The sequence below is a fragment of the Rhinolophus ferrumequinum genome, chromosome 22 (genome assembly GCF_004115265.2).
Source record: "Rhinolophus ferrumequinum isolate MPI-CBG mRhiFer1 chromosome 22, mRhiFer1_v1.p, whole genome shotgun sequence".
NCBI lineage: Eukaryota > Metazoa > Chordata > Mammalia > Chiroptera > Rhinolophidae > Rhinolophus > Rhinolophus ferrumequinum.
In genome coordinates, this window is record NC_046305.1 from 7015187 (window position 1) to 7038603 (window position 23417).

The 23417-nt window shown below is 42.2% G+C and overlaps 1 protein-coding gene and 1 long non-coding RNA gene across 4 annotated transcripts in view; one reads left to right on the plus strand and one right to left on the minus strand.

Annotated features, from left to right (window-relative positions):
• The window catches only part of LOC117014690 (uncharacterized), a 20999-nt gene extending 20563 nt beyond the window's left edge, over window positions 1–436 (minus strand). Inside the window, exon 1 of the long non-coding RNA XR_004421584.1 lies at window positions 358–436. This is a non-coding gene — a long non-coding RNA (uncharacterized LOC117014690). The remainder of the gene's footprint in view (window positions 1–357) is intronic.
• Window positions 1–23417, plus strand: part of PRRX1 (paired related homeobox 1) — a 75619-nt gene that overhangs the window by 36893 nt on the left and 15309 nt on the right. For all 3 annotated transcript variants that reach the window (XM_033092798.1, XM_033092800.1, XM_033092799.1), the window contains exons 2-3: window positions 17201–17376; window positions 21747–21928. In XM_033092798.1, coding sequence (XP_032948689.1) covers window positions 17201–17376; window positions 21747–21928 — 358 coding nt within the window. The remainder of the gene's footprint in view (window positions 1–17200; window positions 17377–21746; window positions 21929–23417) is intronic.

Consider the following 23417-nt stretch of genomic DNA (forward strand, 5'->3'; position numbering starts at 1 on the left):
GACGAAGCAGGGAAGCCTCAAGCATCCTAACAATTAAAAGTAGCAGCATGGACTTAGCACTGACGTTCCGAATCTATAAAAGCATCGATGTTCATCCCATGCCCAGCCCAAATAAGGCTCCATGCAATTACCAGGACGCTATCTGAGAAGCAAAACTGCTGCACTCACCCTCTCCTCTGCTTGAAAAAAAATCCATTCCTGACTCCCCTGCATGAAAGGGTGAAGTCCAAGTGCATGCTGGGAGGGGCCCTTCACCATCTGATCCCCCTTTCTCCACAGCTTCATCTTTCTTCCCTTCCTAAAGCTCCCCAATTCTCAGCTGCTAGCAACAAGGAGTGTCAAGATCATATCACTTACCAGTCCCGCATTCTTGAGATGTCTACTTTCCCGAACCTCTAAAATTAGGACAATGACGTGCTCCTTCATGGGGCTGCAGCAAGGAATAAATGGGGTGAAAATCCATTATTAGAAATGAGTAATACCGCTTAGTGCCACTCTACTCCATCCATTACAAGTAGACTCTTCCCCCTTTAAAAATGAAACAAAATGTGTATTTTTTTCCCCTTCAAAATCCATTGCAATTAGGCCTCCTTTTCTGTGATGCTTTTCTCATGTATTAAAATACAGTAGATCCCTCCTTTGTGCTGCAACCTTACAGTGTATGCCCTCTGTTGTTTTGACTTAGCTCATTTTTTCTGAAGCTGCTTGTTTATATCTGCATTTTTCTCACTAACGAGTGAGCTTCTTGTGAAGGTGGAGGCCACTGACCTTTCATATCCACCAGCCAGTAGGTGTTGGATAGAAAGGACACACAAGACAGGAGATCTGAATTGATTCGTCCTTGCAATGCAATTTGAATCCCATGGTTTAAAGGTTCACGTAAGCCGTGAGCATGAACTCAGTTTAATTTGTGGGTATGTGACTATTCCATCTCAGGACAAATGCTTCGCACGCTTTCTTCAAGAATTACACATTTGTCAGACTCCCCCCATGGAGCTGCTGTGTGTGTGTGTGTGTGTGTGTGTGTGTGTGTGTGTGTAAAAATCAGACCCACATTTCTTCTCACAAATGTAATTTCCATCACAAAAGGACTAAAAAGAGAACTACCCAACTTAATTCTTTAACGGGGCTACCCAGGTCCTTCGGTTGAGGACCTTGCCCACGTCCATGGGAGAAGATATCACATTTTGATTTGTTTTTTTCGTGTTTCCCATTATTATGTCACATGAGCACCCTCTGAAGGGTAGACACTCGAATTTAAATTTTATTTTGATAACACTTAAGGCAAAGACAGTATACTATGGCTCTTCCATAAATGGCAACAGCGGAGTATTTCAAACAACTTGGGGATTCCAGAAAGCTGAGCTTGTGGCAATTTGGTGATTTACGAAGCCGAGAGTAATGGATGGGTACTAGATCCACTCAGCTCTCTTGTTCCTGTTAGCCTCAGGCATCGTCAGATTTATGCTCCCACCACTCCGGGAGGGTTTTATAACTAGTTAATGGGGCGTAGAACAGAAATGTCTTGCAGGCTGTCAGTTCAATTTTTTTTTCTCTCTATCTTTTTTTGCCAAATCGAAAGCATTTCTCTGAACTAAACATCTCTCATGAGAATTGCATGATTGCAACACAGTCTAATCAAGAAGTTGGCCTCTTTATCAATTTCAATTTCTGGCTTAAAATTATACCCAACACGCGCTTATCAATTCTTATCCACCTCTTAAATAGTTTTAGGAAGGAAATTTCATAACCTCTGCATTCTCTCAGGATCTCTGGTTCTATGAAAGACAAGTAAAGCGTTTCAGAACATGGGCTCTGGAGCCAAACTACCAGGAGTCAGCGTCAGCTGCATTTTCTTCGTCAGGCTGCTTAAGCTCTCTCAGCCTCGGTTTCTTCATCTGCAATATGGGGATAATAACAATATGAGCCCCTAGGGTAGTGAAATATGGACTAAACACCTAACAGTGGTTCCTGGCAAATAGTAAATACTCAGAAATTGTTTTATTAAACAGAAATATTAGACTTACTTGGGAAATCATATCTACCTAACATCGCATTAGATAGAAAGTATGTAAGAAGGGTACAAAATGTTGTCTCTGTTTTCACAGAGTTATGACATTAGATAATAATTATATAGTAATACAAAGTAATATCATTATAATGATATAATTGTCTTGTAGAATAACTATATAATACAATTATAATGATATCATAGAGTTTATTATAATCTAATACAATATATATTTATAATGTTATAAATAATGTAACATTATGTAATATATTACATATTATGTAATAATATTTTATGTGCATAGTGGTCTTAGAAAAATCATCTTATTTGTGCCACAAATAAGATTTGTGCCACAACAATCTTGTACGACACTGAGGACTTGTTTTCCTCACTTATGAGTAAAGAAACTGGAGCTCAGGAAGAATGGGGAGTTTGCTGAAAGTGAGTGACAGAGGCAGACTGGCACCCAGGGCTCTGTCCTCTAGTTAGTGTCATTTCTGGTACACACCAGTCTCTCCCTCTGAGTAGCTATTGAGACTACAATGCATACGAAACAAAGACGACAATATGACACTGCATAACTATGCGCTAAATTGTACATATCAAACACTCGGTGCAATGAGAGCTAAGAAAAGAGAATAATTAACGTGAACTAGAGGAGTTGGGATGAGTAAAATAAAAATTTTAATTAAAGGTGAAAACAATGAATGCACCCAGTGATTTTTTTTTTAATTCTGAAATGTTACTAAACATTGGTTTCCCTGTATTAGATGAGATAAATGTTGCTTCCTTCCTCCTCAATTTTGCCAAACTGTATTAAGTTACGAATACATTTTTTTGTTAAAATTGGTATTAGTGCTCTTTCCTTATACCATAAAGACATTTGGAATATAAATGAAATAGCATATGTGAGGTGTTTTATGATCTTTGGAAGAAAGGCGCCATAGAAATGCAACCTCTCAACCCGCAGAAGTTATGAACTCAATTACTATTGTCTCTGGCTAATGGAATTCTGTTTCCCCTCAAACTGCCCTGAGAATAAAGTGGGGAACACAGATTTCTAGCTCTTACTCTGAGGTTCAAAAATCTCTACGCTGTGGTTCACTTTTGGCTCGCGACCCACAAAAAACACACTCCAAATATTCATCATCGCCAAAGGTTAAGTAGGGTACACAAGATGTAACTGATTTATTGGCCATCGGTCACTGCACTCATTGTACAGGACTGCAGGCTAACTTGCCTCTCTCAGCTGTACTATATCCTTAAAGGAACCTTGAGAAGGAAGATAGACGTTCGAAAGCCAGTGGCATACATCTTCCTGTCTCCTGTCCCGAGTTCCCACAAGGGACGGTCTTGGAGAAGAAACCATCTTCGTGAATCGTCTTTGTTGAAACAAATGGTAGACAGATTTGCCCCAACAGACCTACAGCCTGTGTATAATAGACTATACACCAAACTTCTTAATCCCAAATATTAGACTTTCTCTCTCGGTCTGGGGAATACATTGTTTTTCTGGAGGCTCTCCTTTGGAAGAGGCATCGACTTGGAATCGAACTAACAGGCCTAGGTTCTGTTTGTTACTGGGATCCTTGGTAAACATTATTTTTCCAGCCCTGACAAGAAGCTGCTTTTTCTGGAGGGATCCATAAAACTTCTTCAGTGGCTTTGGTCTGGACTTGAAAAATATACTGCAAAAGGTTCCACGGCCTCATATATTATTTGGGTCCTAGAGGGATGGTGCCAGTGTGTGGTGCTCTTGAGTTTCATGGAAGGCCATCCTTGGTGGTTCATCTTATGTACCCCACTCCTTTTGGGGGTCACTTTTCCTTGGCTCACGTCTGCATTATGCAGCAATTTCGGACCCCACTGATACAGTCTGTCCTTGGGTGTACCAACCAACACAACTTGGCAATTGACTTCGCTTGGAACCTTACACACTCTACCTTGGTTTCTTAGAATTTTAAACATGTGAAATAGCTATTTTAAAATACTTTTTGTGTTGTTTGTTTACAGCTGAGTCCAGCTGGCACTGATACTGCAGGAGCAAAAGTCAGTTCCCAGATATAGTTGGCATGGAGACTAGGTAATGGTGATACGTCTTAGCAATTTTTAGGGCTACCCAGAAAGCCCAGACAAGGAAAGAAGGCTTTCCCAGTGCCACAGGTTGGGTCTTTTCCACTGTGGGCATTACATTTGCTTCTAGGGCTCATGGTTATAGCACTGGTATAGTTATAACCCAGCTTTCTCTGAGCCGAGTCTCACGTACGCCAGCAGAGACACACATCCATCCACACACAGACACACATGCGCACACACAGACATTTTATAAGAATATGCTCCCCCATCTTTAAATGTTAGATTATTTTAAAATTCCAGAGCTTTATATAACAGTTTTTCATCTTTGCTCTACTGTTTGAATACCTGCTGAATCTGATCATTTCCTTTAACTGTTATCGAAAAGAAACTAAGCATCCACGCAATGTTGAAATTACCCTGATATCCACAAAGATCATTAGTAATGTCATAGAAAATATCAAGAACACTCCCAATTTGACTACAGAAATGTGGACCCATGGAATTACATCATAGCTAATTAATCCATTGTTAAATTCATACATTCCCAAATTAGAGATGGTTAGTAAATAAATTTATCATTTTTTATTATGCCCCTCTTTGAGTGCACAGATTTATTCATTGGTCAAGTATTTGAAGAGGAATTTTTGTTTTTTTCTAATTTAAAATCAGGAGATACCGTGTTTTCCCGAAAATAAGAGCTAACCAGAAAATAAGCCCTAGCATGATTTTTCAGGATGACATCCTCTGAACATAAGCCCTAATGTGTCTTTTGGAGCAAAAATTATATAAGACCTGGTATTATTTTCGTGGGGGGAAACACGGTAGTAAAAACAGTCTAATACCATGCTCCATTTGACAGTAGTAAGAACGGAAAACCCAGATTGGCCAAATTTACATTCTTAAATCACATTACTAGGAAAAAAACAAAAAACAAACAAAAAACCCCACATGGACTTTTTAGGGACAGACAAGGGTGGACAATCCAGTTTTGGTTTGACTTTTACTGGAGTTTGTGTTTGTTTTTTTTTCTCCACTGTTAATAAAGTGGCTTTATGATAAAATTCTAGGGAAAAGCTTTTGTAAATATTGCGTTGCTGAAAATGTGGGAAAAGGCATAAACTCTCTATTGTGTAAATCTGATCTGTGGTCCCAGCTAATTAGAGATAATTTTTGATATAAAAAAAAAAACGGACCCTCTCAAGTCAAGATGTTAACCATGCTGATATCACTTGGTGACTACCCAGTCTTAGTGGCCAGAAAAGCTGGCTTGTTCATCTTGGGAAGAGCTGGAACTGGTGCTAAAACTGGAAGTCTCCAAGGCAGAAAATCATAACAACCCTTTAGCCAAGGAGATTTACCCCAAATTAACAGATCTGTAGTAGAGAAGAAGTTTAATGATGCTATCGAGGGAGGTGTGACCACTACCACTAGAAAACCTTAATATAGAAGTAACCAAATAGAACAAAGTGATGGGCTCCCGCAGGGGTCTTCAAAACACATCTGAATAGCTAGGAAGGGGCAGATTGCCTTCTAAGTAACTTCCTCTTTGGTGAGATAAAAAAATATAAAACTGCAGTTTACAATATCCCCACTTTTGCCCAATTAGTGACCACACATATACTTTTTTAACCTAAGACTTACGGCAAACATTATCTTTGTAAAATCTGATTTTCCAAAATCTCTTCTCCCACCTACACACCTAATCTGTATGTTTTTTATGAGTCCCTCAAGTTTGTGAAATCTTCCAGTGTATGCCTAAGATGCTTTGTTGAAAGGTGCTGACTTCCAGTAGTTAACCATATCGTTAAATCTTGTGCCATTTTAATTGAAAGGACAGAGCAATTGAGAAGAAAGAAGAAAGCTGGCAAATGAAAGTCCTCTTGATGGTTGGGGAATGTTTGGGTAGTAAATTACACATGAGCTTGGCCCAGTTTGTCCTTCCTCCTCGTTCAACATATTGCTATCAAAGTTTCTTTTCTTGAAAGTAATTTAAACGTTGGAAAAATTTTGAAAGAGTGGACATCTGAAAAAGATGCAAGAATGTGCAAGGAAGAACACCTGTATTGGCAAAGAAGGCATGTTGGAAACAGATGCCGAGGCAAAGAATGATTTAGGTGGTGACAAAAAAGTCATCCTTCTCACCCTTGGTCAACTTTTCTAATTACCGTCTTCTTTTTAAATCAATAAAACTTACTAGGTCTTCCCTCCATGCTGGCTTTTCCTGTTATGAGTTGAGCAGTACGAATTCTTCTTGCCAATTTTTCAGATGACAGGGAGTTGGAAATGGCGGCCATGACATGAGTCCAGTGACACATAGATTACTCATTAGTTTCCACTCCAGGCAGACAGAATCACCTATTAATAAGTTCTTTCGGCTGTTTAGCAACAGGGACATGATTCAGTGGAATAAGATTATTCCACACGGATTTTTGGTGTTTTGGCCAAAGACATTTTTTTTTTTTTCTCATATGACCTTAGTGCATCATCCTCCTTACTAGTTAAAACAGTCACATATCCCTGGAGAGGAAATCACCATATAATTAGGTGTGGTTGACAGGCAGTAATGTTCTTGTATGTTGGAGAATGAATTAGCCAGGCTCTTGCCCAAGCTCCTTTGCCAGTGAAAGGGGATTGAAGACTCAGAGACTAGAAATGACTGACTGAAAGAGAATACAACCTAAAGCTAACCGTACGTTTTTTGGAACGGAAACAATAGAGGTACCAGATCATGTCTAAAATTCCATACGTGTTGTCATTATCAGAGCTGCACATTTATGGAGTGCTACTAAGATGACCAGGCTTCTATTCTACATATTTCGTTCACTGGCTTTCAAGGCTTACCTTCTAACTGGCGAGATGATTACCAATGCAAAGTCATGCACAAAGCAAGCGCAGGAACAACCTGGAAAACACGCGCTTCTGGAATCGACCTGCCTGAGAGGGAATGCAGTCGGTCTCTATCACAGGGACACTTGTGTGCTGAGACTTTACAGAAACACATCCCTGACAGGGCTGCCGGTTTGGTGGCCAAGTGTGGACCGACAGGGTGTACACAGCAGGCATTTGCAGCAAGCACAGTTAACATATTCATGCAGTCATTCAAAGAAAGGTGCCCGACATAAGCCACATAGTAATGCTAGATGCTGGGGTACCACCGTTAACAAGTCAGAATAGGTTTCTGCCCTCATGCAGCTCACATTCTAGTGTGTGAGACAACCAATGTCTATGATTACAGATCATTATAAGTCTTAGAAAGCAGATAGGTCAGCTGCTGGAAGGAGAGGAATGAGGGAAAGGCTACGTCTGGTTGGTGATCCAAGAAGATCCTTTTGAGGAGCTGAGAGGTAAACCGAGATTGTCAGTGGGTGGGGTAAGACCTAGGACGTGTTGTTAGACAAAGAGAGATGAGGTCAAAGAAGATCAAAGATGAATGAAAGACAAGGAAAATGTGTTTGTGTCGCCACCATCAGTAGCACAAGTACAGAAGGGTGAACGAAGTGACAAGTCACAGTGCAGCTGAGAAAGGGAGGCTGAACTTCAATTATGACAGAGAGAGGCTCACGCAGACCATGTCCTCTGACCTACCACCCACTTCGGCGTCTCCATCCTCCTTCGCCCATTGCCGTTCTGATGTCCGCCCCATCTACTGGAATATCTTTTCTTTGTTGTTACTTTGCCTTCCAGCACTTGAAACTTCATTCCCAAATCAGTTTATAAAGTCCCTTGAAGGTGGACTATATGTAAGATTTCTCTGCATTTTTCAGAGCACCTGCTTGCTGGCATGCAGTAGATGCTCAATAAATATTGTTCAAGTGAATGAATAAGCTGACAGTGAGAGGATGTGAAGGTCAAGATTGAGTGTGACCATCGTTAGTGGCACCAATTTGGGGATTAGCCTAAGGTGGCAGTGTTCTCATCAGGGCTACTGTTGCCCAACTCGTGGTTAGGAGGTCAAGGCTGGTAGAAGAAAAACAATAACAGTTACTTCCATGTCTGTTTAGTCAATGTAAAGGTTAGAATAAATCTCTCTTAAAAACCACTCTGGTTTCTTCTCTCTCTAGACTATGCTTTTAGGTGAATTAATTTATTTTAAAATAAAGACTTGACTTTGGGTGGTGAGTACACAACGCAATATACAGATGATGTACTATAGAATCGTATATTTGAAACCTATATAATTTTATGAACTATGTGACCCCAATAAATTTAATAAAATTAAAACAGTAAAGATGCATATTCATGTCAATTTGGAGACTTACCTCTGCAGAGTGCTCTAGGCCTGGAGGAATAGGACAATCGCCGAAGCTTTTTCCAGGCATGCATCATTAGAGTGTGGTTCTCATCCAACGGATGATCCAGCCAAAGGTTTTCTAGAACAAAGACAAAAACAAAACAAAGCAAAACCAAAAACATAGCAACAAAAGGACATGATTCAGGCATTGCTTTAAACAAGTAATTATTCAAAGTTTTCTACTGGGCTAGAGACTGAAAGCATAAAAACAATCTTAAAAACCCATGACACTGGATTTGAAAGAGCTCTTAGTCACTTTGCCCAACCTGTAATTTTTGCCAATAAGACCACTGTGGCCTACCCTCGTAGATTTGGTCAGTAATCCGTCTAAATTAGAATCTGAGTCCCCGATGGCCACTCCAAAATCCTTTCCACGATTGCTCCATACTAGAATTTAAAGCAAAATATAAGGACATGGGTAGACCTAGTTGTCACAATTTTAAAAACATGTCTCTGTCTTAAAGCAAACCCTTTTAGAGTCAAGAAAGTTGAAACCCAGAGATGTTACAGTGTGGCACGTTCCTCAAAAAATGTCCTGTTTTAAACCACTGTTTATGCATTGGCTTTTCTTATTCTTGAAAGACAATTTTAATTTCCTTTTGCTCAGACAGTATTGAAAAATACTAAGCTTCTTATGTTGACCATTTTAGCATATTTGTCTTCATATTCATAAGCTTGATGCCCAAGACCGGAATGACACCTGAAAGAGGTTATTAATTTTCTCTTCAGCCCTCCCTATCTACTCTATACCATGTCACAGAATTACCCTTGGCGCCCTCTTGTATTGTGATGAAAAGCTGCCTTTCTGTGCCCTGTGGATTTCTCTGCTATAGGCATCTCATCCTTTTAACGTGAGATAAAAAAGTCTCAGGAAGTACAAATCATGCTTCTATTCTTAAGTGTTCAAATGCCTCATAATTGTCTTTTTATCCAAGTAAGAGAGTCCTGTTCTATCACCATGCCCCTCCCAGAACTGAGCTTACTCATTAATTTTGTACATCTTCACTGCTGTTTTCAGTTGCATTTTTTTAATCTGTTTTTTAAATCAGATTTTTGTTTAGAACATTAAAATTTATTGCCCAAAACATGAATCATTAAAAAAATAACTTATGGTGGCTGCCTCCCATGAAGACACCCATGTCTCCTGCTAACGTCAAGATTGATGTTGTGTTTTTTACAAAATGACAACAGCCCCCACTACAAAGGAAACCAGCTACCAAAAGGAGGCAGGAGCCAATGGCTCTTCTGGGGCTCTGTTTGTAATCTTAGTCAAATACCAGGCACTTCCAAGGGGACCACACACCTGGAATATGGCAAGTTGAGAAAGCTTTTAAAATCTCAGTCCGAACGAACGCACTCTTTTCCCAGAACTCTGCCTTCCTGGGTTTCTTTTTATCCCTTTGGAATTTACCAAAGTGCCCCGGCATTTAGGGAAAAAAAAAAAGTCTCTGAATAAATATTGAGTAATCTGACCCAACTTTTGTGTTTTTAGACATGTGGCAACCAAATTAGTCCACCCAAGGCAAATAGGCTGAGAAATCATTGCATTTTCATAGCCTGGTGTTAGCCTGAGGCCTTCTGCCTTCTCTCCTCTTTTTGAAAACTCATTTCTAATGAGATGACTTGTTAAAGGTACCCAGTTGCTTACCTGTTTTGAAGTGCTAGAATCTGCCTGCTTTCTGAATGTTTCTTTTCAAAATCTGAATTGAGAAAGGAAAATTGGCTTGTTAGAAAGCCAGGAACTGACTAGCAGGAGAAAAGGGTCCCAAATGGGGTATTTGGACAAACTTCTATGCATCATTTACATGTGCAATTTTGGGTCTACAGTTCTTTTGGATGTTGAAAGCTTTTATTCATTTTTCAAGCTCCCCAGATTTCAATTATGCTCCCCATCAAAACTAAGTCATATTTGAATGGTTTTCTTACTGTCTCCCCCATAATGCTAGTGAGAGAAATCTGACAGAATAGTTAAATATCAATAAGCAGTGAACAGGAAGACAATGAACAACAGCAATGGTTTTGACTAGTCCGTGTCTAAGGAGAAATTGCAGCAGCAGTGGTAGCTGTAAAACCCCCCAGTTACCTACTGTGTGCCAGACTGTCTGCCTGCTATGTGTTCATTAAGTTTTCAAATGACCGTAGGAAGTAGGTAGTCTTATTCCAATTTATTGTTTCACAAACAGGCCCAGAGAAGTGGAGTGTCTTACCTAATGCCACACAGCTAGTAAGTAGCAGGGTCTGTAGGAGAAAACAGGTTGTTCTGATTTCCAAGCCAGTGAACTTTGCAGTCCATTTCACTGTACCCCCTCTCCAATTATAGTTCAACTGGGTCCGATTAAGACTTTCTTCTTTTCCACTTTTTTTTTTTGACATCTAGGAATGAATTGAAAAATGAGTAAAAAGTGATTTATCCATAGAGAAATTGGAAGTAGACTACATATCGAAAGCCAGAATTTTATGTCTATGAAAAAGAAGGCATTCTGTTTAGTAACTGAATTCCTAAAATAATAATCTCACTATATGAATATTTCATGCCTGATTATTAATTTGTATTTACTGAGCATGGATAAGAACGTCAACGAAATACAAATATAAACTTTGTACTCTGAAGTTACAGTCTAACATAGACTCCGAGTGGAGGAAATTTTCAGCGTTGTCCCAGAAAACAGTTCGGGCTCCAACATAGGACCACATGAAAGGTTTGCTTCATGTTGGGTGTCCTGGGGGTTCTGCTCAGGAATCTTTTTCAGAAAAATGTCTTAAGAGTGTTAAAGCCAATAAGGTGATACGGATTGCGTTAACGTGTTTGGTTCATTCTTAGTGTAACCAGAGAAATGTACTGGTCCCAAACAGCTGAAAGGAAATATGCGAGATGAAGTCTAACACAGTACCAGTTGCTTTATGGTGTCTCAGATTCTTCATTGTTCTCTGTTTCAGAGGAGGGTTGGCTAGACTGAGAGCTAAACTTCTAGCTGTATCTACGTAAAACTGCTGTAGCTTCAGCCAGAGCCCCTGACTCATCTTTCTGGTCAAAACTATTCAAAATACTGTTATTTCGTACTTTTTAGAGCAGTTTATTCTCCAAAGAACCTATGCCCCCCAATTCCATTTAGTGTTGTAACGTTATTTTCTAAGGTTTAGGACTGATGCTTGACTGAAAATAAACCATGTCGAGGCCAAGTTGATAGTAACGAGGAAAAAAAAATGCACATCTGAAACCATCATGCAACGTTTAGTGTCTGGCAGCTGTAAAGCGATGATGCACCCTGGGGGTCAACATAGCTGTACAGCTGGGCATTTGTATTGGCAGAGACCTGGTCTCTCTTGACCGTTACTGGGAATCAGTGGTGGAGGCCCCAGGGTTGCTGCTGAGAAGGTGTGGCTATACTGCTAAACTTGGCTTTGGACACTGTGCTGCCCTAAGTTTGGTCCACACTGCAAGTCCGACTAGTTAGGTGATCATGTGCCAGTTCTCGGGGCCATCTTGAAAGGATGCTGTCCTAATTAGCTTTGGAGCTCAGTGTACCCAAAGCAACGTAAATGGATGCCACAGCTCTATCTCACTGCTTTTCATAGGCCCTGCAATAAAAGCCAAACAGTTTTTAGTGGCTTTTGCAATTATACCTCCCTTCAATTTTCCAAAGGTTACAGGGCCCGAACCACACAAATCCCATTAAAGTAAGTAGTTGTTGTGCAATAATCTCCTTTGAAAACATTCTTCTATGCCCATAAAATGATCAGCGGGTTGCTCTTTAGATCCGCTTGCCTGCCATGTTTTCAACCCAAAGGCAGATGGCCACCTTTGATGTGGTGGTTGGTTTCTGCTACCGAAGCTGGCGTTTTACCTTCTTGCATCAGATTTCTTCCCAACTGATGTGTCTCGGGCATACAAAACACATTCTTCTTCAGATTTTATCCCCAAAATATGTTTTTGCTGTACCTTTAAATTACATTTGGCGGACTGATTTGGAATCTCCAAGGCCCTCCCATGAGATATAGAGTAGAAGAAGGTCAGGGTTTTGGGAGTCAACAGAAGCCCACATGGCGGGTGCAAGGCCTGAGGGAGCTGGGCTCGTGGCATGCTTTCTGCTCCTCATGCGTGAGGATGATTCTTCACGCCATCTTTGCCACCCTCCCTTCGGTGCAAGGTCAACTGCCACATGTGAAGTCCACAGTGAATTTCATGGTAGAGCCAAGGACAGAACGAGTGTTCTCTTCAACTTGTACTTGAATGCACCAAGGGCTTCCGCCCTGGGACTTAGGGCTTTCTTTCCTGGACAATTGCTTCGTAGTCAAGCATCCTGATCCATTGAAAAGCATCTCTTTCTCATGCGTGTTCCTAGTTGTTTAAATTGGTCCTTTACCTTGGAGCTGCTTTTCTACTAAGGAATAAAAATGAAGGCCCGATTCCTGTATTTACAAAGGAGTCAGAACCACCACAGTTTGGCCCATTTCTAGATCTGATGACTAACGTATTTGAAAAAAGAAACACAGTAAAAGTTGTTTTGTTTTGTCTTTTTTTCCCCAGAGGTAAAACTATCCATAGACAAAAGATAATGTTAGCCTAATCACTTGCTATGTGTGCGCTGTTAAAAAGAACAGTTGGGATTCAGAAATTATTCAGTACTTTAAAAATTCAGATGAATCAACAAAGTTCTAATTTTCTGTGACTGTGCCTATACCACAATACTACTGTCACTCCTTCAAATTTTATTGTTATTTAATTTAACTAGAGACCTCATTGTTTTTCTATAGGGATACCTGAATGCATTGAGGTGACAAAACATTTCCATAGAAAGAAATGAACCATAATTTTTAACAAGCACTTGATTACATACTAAAATATATATAGGAATTTAGAGAATTGAGAGATCAATAGGGATGGGAGTTCTCAGTGAAGTTTTATAAAGGACACAAGATTTGAGATGTGTCATAGGAAAGAGAGATTTTGAACTGGGTCCTAAAATGAAGGAAAGAGAAGAGCCGGGATGGACGTGGAGAGAAGATGGTAGACGGGGATTTGGTACTGTGCTGAAATACCCTGACCATAGTTAATTGATGAAGCAAGGACCGATGGAGGCCACTGAGAAGGGAAATTCAAGAACACCTGGACCAACGCAGCTATTCTAGGTGAGAATGGGTGCATTTTTTTAATGGCTATTCTCGTAGGAATGACATGTGACACACATGGACCCTGTTTCTTAGACTCTCTTTGTACAGCTAGAATGGAAAAACCTGTCTTTTTCACAAAATTTCACCCAGGATAGTGTGTTTTGTTTTGTTTTGTTTTCATCTCTAAGGCTTCATTGCTCGCCTTAGACACGTATATAGTCACCTGCTCTTGAGAGTGGCAGGCAATAAGGAGTCCTGGCTCTGTCACAGCTTGTATTGTGATTTGGGGCATGTCAGTTCACTCTTCTAGGCCTCATTCTCCTCCTCTGTCAAATTGAATTAGACAGTCTCCCTGGTTTCATTTGGTGATGATATTTTATGATTCGTGAGGCCAAGTGAAAAATACACCTGTTCCGAAGGTCATTTTGCTTGTTTTGATTAGAAAGCCTTGTCAATAACTTCACACTTGCAATGTCCTCAGGCATCCATAGCTCACACAAACATATCATCCATAGACACCTGGGATTTGAAACGCTATGATTTTGATAAGAATGCGTCCGTGTCCCCTGTGGTTATTTCGCAGCTTGGTGACTCCCACCCACTTCAGAATTCCAAAGAATGAGAGGCTGCCTCATGTCCAGTCAGACGTCAGTATCCTTGGACAGCATGTTTCCAAATTAACCTCCACTGGAGCTGTTTTCATAAGAAAGATGATCTTCCAGTAGCGATAACAATAAACTGCTTCCACTTCTGTGCAGTCGGAGTCCAGAATCTGATAAAGAGCTTATCACAGGCCCTTCAGATGCCCCCCCACCCCCACATAAACCTCTGCAATGTTTACATTTTCTCTCATGCTGTGAGGAGACGGCACTGGGTCCTGTTCTTGTGTGTTGGGGGGAGGGAACGGGGAGCCCATGCTTTGTGACTCGTGAGCAAAGACAGATGTGCCAAGGGCTGCCACTCAAGCTGCCTCTGTTGTCCCCTCACTGTCTCTTTCGGTTACACTCACACTTTGAAGGACATTTGCCAGATCCAGACTCCGTGCACCCCTGTCATTTGTGTGTCTTTTCTCACCTTCCACATGATCCGGACTAGTGTTTTCATTTGTTAAAAACAACAAGAACATTCACCGGGAAACTTCTGTGTCAGGTCACCGTAGCTATTTATTCTCTGTCATAAACTATCATTCTCCATTTCCCTGACTCCCACGTCGGGGGAGTTGGTGGTTTATGGTGGACAGTCAGTTGGGTCTGCGGGAACGGGAAGATTTCAAAGAATCACTGAGAGATTCTGTAGTAGGTTATAGAACTAAGAACAAAACATCAAATATCCTTGTTCTCGATCACCGTTTGGCAGTACAAGAAAAATCAGGCTTATGAAACAGCATAAAGGATTTGGAATTTGTGGTTGCACCTGAGAAAGCGCTTCCCTTTGAGGGAAGAAAACACATCATGGTGTTGGCTGAATAAGCGATTTCCTTTATGGGATTAAAAATAGTCGTCTACGGTCTGTCCAATTGGTCTCAGTCTGGAGTAGATACAGAAGCTAAGGATTTTTTGCAGACTTCTGTTTAATGGGAGCATGAAATGATGGTTGTGGTGTTATTGTAAAGACCTGGATGACCTAGAGAGACCCAAAGTACCAGTCATAGAACTGTAGACAAAAAAATTGGGGAAAGAGAATGGGAACACCAGGAATGCCTCCAATATTCAAACAGGAAGGAGAGGATGAACGCAAAGCAACTGCTCAAAGGTGTTTGATCCTAGGTGCTTGAATTCTAGTGTTGAGATTATTGGAAACCAATTTTGCTAATACCTAACTAGTGGTATAATGAGGGGTGTTGGTTCTCATGTTCCAGGCCTGGAGGGCTCCCAGAAATCATGGTGATTAAATTGGCTCCATTCTCAAGATGCCACCGACCTGACAATGTTACTGAGGGTGACACAACAGTGCATTCACAGTAGAACCCTTAGCTCAAGGATAAAGAACCAGAAAAGGGGTTGGCCATGACTCATCAGGAAGCTGAGAGAATGGGTGTCCACAGCTTTTTGGCTGGAGGAATGTGGTTGAGATCACATGGTTCTTTGTTTGTTTGTTTGTTTTCTGTAGACACAGGTTTTAAAGAGAAGAGAAGTTTCCCATTTTCCCTGAAAACAAATTCAACAAGTACTTACTATCCCTGGGTGCTCTGAATGTCAAGAGAAAACATGCCATCTCTGTTCTAGGGTCCAAGGGCTTTCCTGGTAAGGCAGCCTTCACGAGGTAGGGGGCTCGGATCCAAAAGACTTAGAGACCTCAGTTGTTAGGCAGGCACAGAGATCTGGGCAAGGAGCTCCTGGATTTAAGCTACACTATGAATCCACACCCAGATCTAGAACACGCCCTCAGTTTGTAAGAAGAATCCTATTGGAGTTCAGGTAGGCGGCACATTTCTTAGGCCATCGTGATTCGTGCAAGTGATGCTCTTGTGTGTGTTGTGTGTTTGTGGTCAGAGATGATCAGGAGACTTTACATGTTGGGAAAAATGGCTGAGAGCTACTTTCTGCTGAATGTGGAGTGAGTGGCCAAGCTCTCCTTTCTCTCCATTTTCTCTCACCCTCATATTTTTCTTTGGGCTGAGTCCCTTTGGGGAGAGCTCTTGGAAGTGTAAGCCCAGTTCACTGGGCCGGCATGTAACTAGGGCCTTAGTAGCTTGGTGTGTAAATCTATGCAAGGCACCACTCTGTGGTGGCCTGGGCCTCAGGGTGACAGCTTGATGGTGCGTTAGCACACCTGCTATTCCGCTCAGCCTCACACATCCATCGTTCCTGCCGGGGCTGCATGGGGATGTCAGGACAGGAACACACAGCTCTCTGACTGCTGTGGGCGGGCTGGCTGGTCAGCTTGCCAAGGTGCTGGAACTCAGAAATAACCAGGGAGGGAACTTGACAGGTAAAAACATGGGGCCATGATTCTCCAAAGGTCCCTAAGATCTCAGGGCCCTAGGACTCAAGTTTTGGGTGAAATGGTTTCAGAGATCCTTCAGTTCTATTCCCTCGTCTTGAGTTCTCACAGCAATAGGGTGAGGCCCGGTCACTGTGGGCTTAGGTTGCAGGAGCTCTGAAGCCTGTCTCAGCATCAGCACGGGGCAACGAGCAAACACAGGTAGGAATTACTGGCTGATTCCAAGAGAAGGCATGGTGAAACAGACATCCCTCTAGTCAGTTTGAACACAGTTTTTTGTCAACAACGCTGCCTTTGTGTTTGGGTGGGTGTGTTGAGGAGAAGGAACCAGGGCACAGTTGGTGTCCTTGGTTCTGAAACTATATGAATGAATATAATATTGTTAAAGACCAATAAGGTCCAAAGCGATCTACTCTTCTTCCCATCTCTAGAGAAGTGCAGAGAATCTGGGTAGCAGTAAACTTTTCCTTTAGCCTCCTGGACAATGCAGACTTCAAGGAGCATGCAAGAAATGTCCTTGTGACAGCTCAGCTCTGGTTCCAGATTTCGAAGCCACAACCAGTTGTCAGAATGACTGGGGTTCTTGGCCTCGGAAGTTGCAAGCACCTGTGGCCCCATTTGCACATGAAAGGAGCATCGGGCTGTAGCCCTTTGATAAGGATGCGAGCAAAGGAAATAACATCTCACTGTAGATATATAGTACAGAAGTGTAAACGGGGACCCCCAATGTGACATCAGTTCCTTATCTTCCATGTCTTCTATTCTAGACGATCAGCTGAACTCAGAGGAAAAGAAGAAGAGAAAGCAGCGGAGGAACCGGACCACCTTTAACAGCAGCCAGCTGCAGGCTTTAGAGCGCGTCTTTGAGCGGACCCACTACCCTGATGCTTTCGTGCGGGAAGACCTCGCCCGCCGGGTGAATCTCACAGAGGCCAGAGTGCAGGTAACCTCACAGCCACCTCTCTGCAGCTGTTTCACAACACGAGCTCTAGGTTTCAGACTGGACAGCGTAGGCACAGAATCCATTTCTAACTATGTTTCTTTACGCAGCACAGTGTTTTGAAAAACCAGATTCAACGCCTTTAGGTGGGGCGGGTGATGCCTTCTACAGATCTGCCCCTTCCTCATCCTTTCTCACCCTTTCAGGTTCATGTTATAAACACCGTCCAGCTGAGCACTTGACCCCCCCAGATTTCAACTTGAGCTGTAGGGTGGCCAAAGAGGTGCATTCTCGGACCCCCACCTCAGTTTTCCTCCTGAGACTTTGGGAAGGCACAAACCTTTCAGAAACGTGTTATCCGTGCACATGTTTGTGGGCACTGGAAGTGGGAAATGAACACATTACAGACCTTGTCCTCAGGAACTACGCTAGGAACACATTCAAGTAGATGAGTTTGAGTTTCTGTGAAGACGACTAAGGGCATGTACAGCAAGGTCAAGAGAGAACAGCAGTTCTTTCCAACATAATGCCGTGACATGTCAATAAACAATACAACTTGTAATTAGTAGGAATAATGAATGATAATGTAACTCACACTACTTGAGCCCTTGTATGCCAAGTACTATTCGAAGTTCTTTCCAGAAACAAATCTGTTTAACCGTCACAGCGATTCAATGAGGTGGCTAGTATTCTTCATCTTGCAGATGAGGAAACTGAGGTACAGAGCAGTGGAAGTATTTTGCCCAATGTCACACAGCTCAGAAGTGGCTGAACTAGGATTTGAACATAGATACTCAGATCCAGAAGTTATGCTTTTCTGCACGACCGCAGACTCTGCATAAATACGAGTTCTCTTGGCTAAATGCTTCTTCATGTAGTGCTTTGCTCTCCTTGCTGAAAGTCACGATCTTATTACTTTCATGTCCCCAGTTGGGAGGCTGCTGTTTTGATAAGGGGAGTGGGCCAAATGTGTCTTGTCTTCCTGAAGAAATTATTGTTTGTACGTCTGTGTTCGGTCTGGGCTGGAAGGATTTCTTTCTGCAAATAATAACCTTCTGGCCTGCTGGGGACTTGAGTGGCCCTGAAGAGCCTTGAGGTGGGACCTCTGCCAGAAAGCTCGGTACACTGAGAGAGGTATCTGCTGAGTTAAGAGAGAGGCTCCTGGAAGTCCCTCAGCCTGAAGAGAAAGTATGCAAATGCTTTCCCCGTGGGAAACAGGGACCTCCCCTAGAAGTGCTCCCCAGGAGAAAAAGAATGTCAGTGAGGAAAGGGGAAAGTTGCCTGGGCGCCATGGTGGCACCGACGGGAGGCTGGAAGGCACGAGTGAGGTGTGCATATCAGGGCTTGGAGCTCTCTTGCTCAGGTATACTGATCACAGGGACAAAACTGAGTTTTGCTGTCTCCATTCATCCTCCCATCCAAAGCAGAACGCTGAGGCTGGTCTCCCACATCCTCTTCCCCCATGCCGCTTACCACAGCTCTCCAAACATGCTCTGTTTGTACTCTTAAATCCCTTCTTCTCTCCTTTGAAACCCATATCTTTTATGCCCCAGACTTGGCCTGCAGTGGTCGAGTGAATAACTTCAGACCGATAACCCACAGTACCTGAAAGCACCACTTTTGTGGTGGTGATCTGAATTTTAAATAAGGAACCCGGAGAGGCTACTGGAAATGAAAAAAAAAAAAAATGGGAAAGAACAATTGTGGGGTGGGGAGCTGTTCTGGCCCCATCACAATGATAATTAAATGTCTTTCTCGTACGTTGAAACTATTTTATTTTCCTCCTTTCTCACCACATTCTAATGGCTTTCAGGGTTGTGAACATTTCCCAGGCAAGCAGGCCAGAATTCTCCCTCCATAACTTTCTTCTTCCTCCATGAAGCCTCCCTTTTTCCCATATGTACCACTCCCTTCCAGCTCTGGCCTCCTTTATACATATGGCACTTATCACAACATGACATGTGGAATATTGAGTTGTATGTGAGCCAACTTCCCCAACTAGACTGTGACGTCCTCTTGGATGGAAGCCATATCTTATCATCTTTGCACAATTCATTTTTTTTCTCTACTTTTTTTTTTTATTATTTTTTTTTTTTTTTGCCTCAAACATTTATCAAGCACCTATTACACTCTTGGAACCGATCTTGGTTTTCTGGGGCTGAATAAGACCCTTATTGGCCCTTCTGTAAGAATGTCACAGACTGGGGAGAGAGAAGACAGATGTACATATCACACTGTTATGACATAGTAAGATAATCCTACATTAAGGAAATGTTCAAGAATTAGTGATTAAAAAAAAAAGAAACAATAGAACAAAACAAAATTTAAAAAGAATTAGTGATTGACCGGAGGAAGGGATGATCGAATCTGCCTGTGGAGGAAGAGAGAGAATACACATCTATCAATCACTTAAACTGCATCACCTCTCACAACTACCCTGTGAGTTGGTGTCATTATCTCCGTTTACGTGGGAGATAAACAATCAGAGAAATTAAACAACTATCCAAGGACAAATCTTTAAAGTTGCGTGGCCAGTATTTTTATCCAACTCTGCTAGATTTTAAGGTCGTGTTCTTTCTGTGACAACATTTCACGAAGGAGGTAACGTTAAAGTTGAATCTTGAAAAACATGACTTTTGATACCCGGGCAGAGAGGAAGAATTTCACAGGCAGGGGGAGCATTTGGTGTGAATATATGTAGGTGGGAAACAACCAAATCCCAAGATAGTCTTGAGCCCGGGGCAGGAGTTGGAAGGCTAGAGGGCCAGCCAGTGCACGAGGTCCAAGTGATGCCGGATGTGGCTGGATTGGTGGACAAAGAGCTCATTCCTGACCAGTCTTTGTTCTATGGTAAGACATTGTGATTTCATTTGGTGAGTGACGGGGAGCCCATGGATGATATATAGCAGGGCACAATTACTTATGCACTTAACATGATAACTCTAGTAGCAACGGGAAGGGCACAGTAGAAACAACGAGCTTGGCGTCCGCAAAGCCAGGAAAGCGGTGTCCAGACTCTGCCTTCACTGATGTCCCCCCGTGCCTTCCACGGGGCACCGAACCCATGGGATTTTCCATAAATGTTGCCCCCTGGAGCTGTGCAGCTGTCCCAGTCTACGCCCTAGAATTTCTTTCTCTCATACCTTGTCATGTGTTTCTATAATTGCACCTAAAACTCTCACTTTGCAGTTTTTCAAATTCGCATATCTGTCATCTTTTAATAGTCTGAGCTGTTACAAGCAGAATCGCATCTCTCTGTTCCCAGCATTCAGCACAGTCTTCAACACAGCAGGCACTCCATAGAGATTTCTAGAAGGAGTAAACGAGTGAATAAAACTCCATGGCTATTAGGCTCATGAGTCAGATGTTCTTGAGCTCAAAAACTCCGCCATTTATTATTTGTGTGAACGTCAACAGATTCCATGACCTCATGGAATCTGTTTCTTCAATTCTGACATAGAAATAATAAAACCCAATATATGGAATGGTCATGATAACTAGAAGTAATGTATGGGACAGGCTCATACACGTTCCTAGCCCTAGGAGCACTTAATACATGGTAGATGTATTATTAGCTGTAGCAAATGATGATGGCAGCAGTGCTCATATCCCTGGAACCCTACCTTGGAATGTACTCCATTCAACTTCCAAACTTTAATATCTTCATTTCCCTTTCACAAGTTTCTAGAACTTCAGGAGCCAGCGTACACATCCTCAGCTCGCTCTCCCTCGTGGGAGGGTGTGTCCTGCATGAGTCCCTCCCGTGGGTCTAGGCCTCCACAGGGGAGCGGACTTAGCACTCTCTGTAGTGGTCATTTTTCTTCTCCGCTACTTCCTCACTCTCCCCTGTGTTCCTTGCACCTCCCGACTACACCATCTGCTTTTTAAAGTCTTGTTGCAAGGTCTACTTTTGGGAAGATGGAGAATTTTCTTTCTATATCCCATCAGCATTATGAAAGCACATGAGGTTTTTGCCTTTCAAAGGATTTTGAAAACAAACAAACAAAATGTCATTGTCTCTGAGGCAGAAGTCTAAGGAGATTTTTTTTCTTCTTTTCCTTGACTACAGTTCCCACAGGGATAATACACCATGTTTTGCTATCGCATGGGTTAGTCATGGATTTTACCTCCGGAGTCTTGATGACTGGAAGTCCCACCCCCTGGCCCTGTTATAAGTTCTCTCTCACACGGCCCACCCGGGGAGGATCGTGGCGTATTTCTCTTGTTCTCTGCAGAATTCCCTACCTGCCCTCCACCTTCCTCGGGAAGGCGTTGTACAGTAAAATCAACGAGGACTTCATTTCATGTAACCGCCTCTTGTTTGTTTTTCCTCTCCCTCCTCATGCCCTTCTCTCCTCCCAACAATCTTCCAGGTGTGGTTTCAGAACCGAAGAGCCAAATTCCGCAGGAACGAGAGAGCCATGCTGGCCAATAAAAACGCTTCCCTCCTCAAATCCTACTCAGGAGAGGTGACTGCCGTGGAGCAACCCATCGTGCCTCGTCCTGCTCCAAGACCCACCGATTATCTCTCCTGGGGGACGGCCTCTCCGTACAGGTGAATGACTGGCCCATTCTCCCTTGCTCCACTACCACATGTTTCTCAGCGGTCGGTCACGTTCAAAGCTGCTTGTGCAGCTGCTGACATTTCTTACTGGGTTAACCTCTTCAGAGACATTCAACTTGCTGACTTCCCCAGAGTTTTCACAGAATTACTAGTTGCCCCAGGAGCAGGGTTGGGGCAGAAGACAGAGGGGCAGGCCACCAGCAATCACCTCTTGGACTCAGGAACTCATGCAAAGGTTTCCAAGATGGGAAAGGTTCTAAAAGAAAAGATTCTTAAGCTATGCTCAGAGTCCCTCTTGCAACCATTCTGGAACAAAACTTTACTCCTTTTCCAAATTCCAGATAGATTTGTTTAACTATGCTCAAGTAGTCATTTAATTTGTAAGGCTTGAGGTGTAGGACCACAGGCAAACATCACAGTGAAACTGATTTTAAATGAAAAGAAAGGAAGGAAAGAAGGGAGGGAGGTAAAGAGGGAGAGAGGGAGAAAAGAATGGAGAGACGCAGAGACAGAGAGAGAAGGAAAGAAAATCCAAGACCATTCTGATCACTTTCACGACCACAGTTCTCTGTTAGTAGGTGGGGATGTCTTCCGATCCAAAATGCCTTCCTATTCTATTGCTAAATCTTGTCTGCTTCTCTGAAGTTCTTTGCGGATCAGTTTATTTGTGTGGGTTTTTTGAACATATAAAAACAATGTGTAATTAACACTAAACTTATAGTTAAAAGGTGAAAAAATTTAAAGAAGCAAATAGCAGAGTACTATTTCAATGTCTCGGAGAGGCTTTTAACCTCCATTTACTATGCTGTTCAGAAACTCTAGGTTAGTGCCAGACACCACTTGGGAAGCCAAGACACCACTGCCTAAGGCATTGTCATCAGTCTAAAGTGCCTTTATTTGAACCTAAATCTGAATACTCCTAGAAACCATGTCAAGGCTATGTGTTCTCTCTGGCTGAAGGCAGTGGAGAGAGAGCTAGTTACTCACAGTCATTGATTATGCTTTGGTTAACTTTTTATTGTTAAGGTTAACTAATGGGTTAAGGAGATGTTTGAAATTAATTATAGGAGATTATCCCCCAGTTGAGGCTCAGCTGCTGATGTGAAATGGGACAGCTGTGAAATGCAAATACCTTTCAAACATTGATCACTCTATCAAAGCAAAGGGCCTCACCTAAATGGTCTGTCTGTTCCAAATCGGTTCCTTGAAAGAAGCACCATTCGTGCATTTGGAAGCTCTTTTAAACACCCCTTCTCAAATGGTGAAATTAGCCTGAACTACTTTGGTCTTAGTACGCAGAGACACCATGCATAGGAAACTGGAAATTCTTACTGCTCTCAGACGTGGTGTGCCTTGCTGATTTCAAAAGATTAGTCATATCTGTGTGTACTATTGAAAAATGTAGACGCCTCTCCCGTAGAATTCACGAAAGATGCATTTTGAAGACCATTGTGAAATCACCTCCTTTTTAATATTTTAA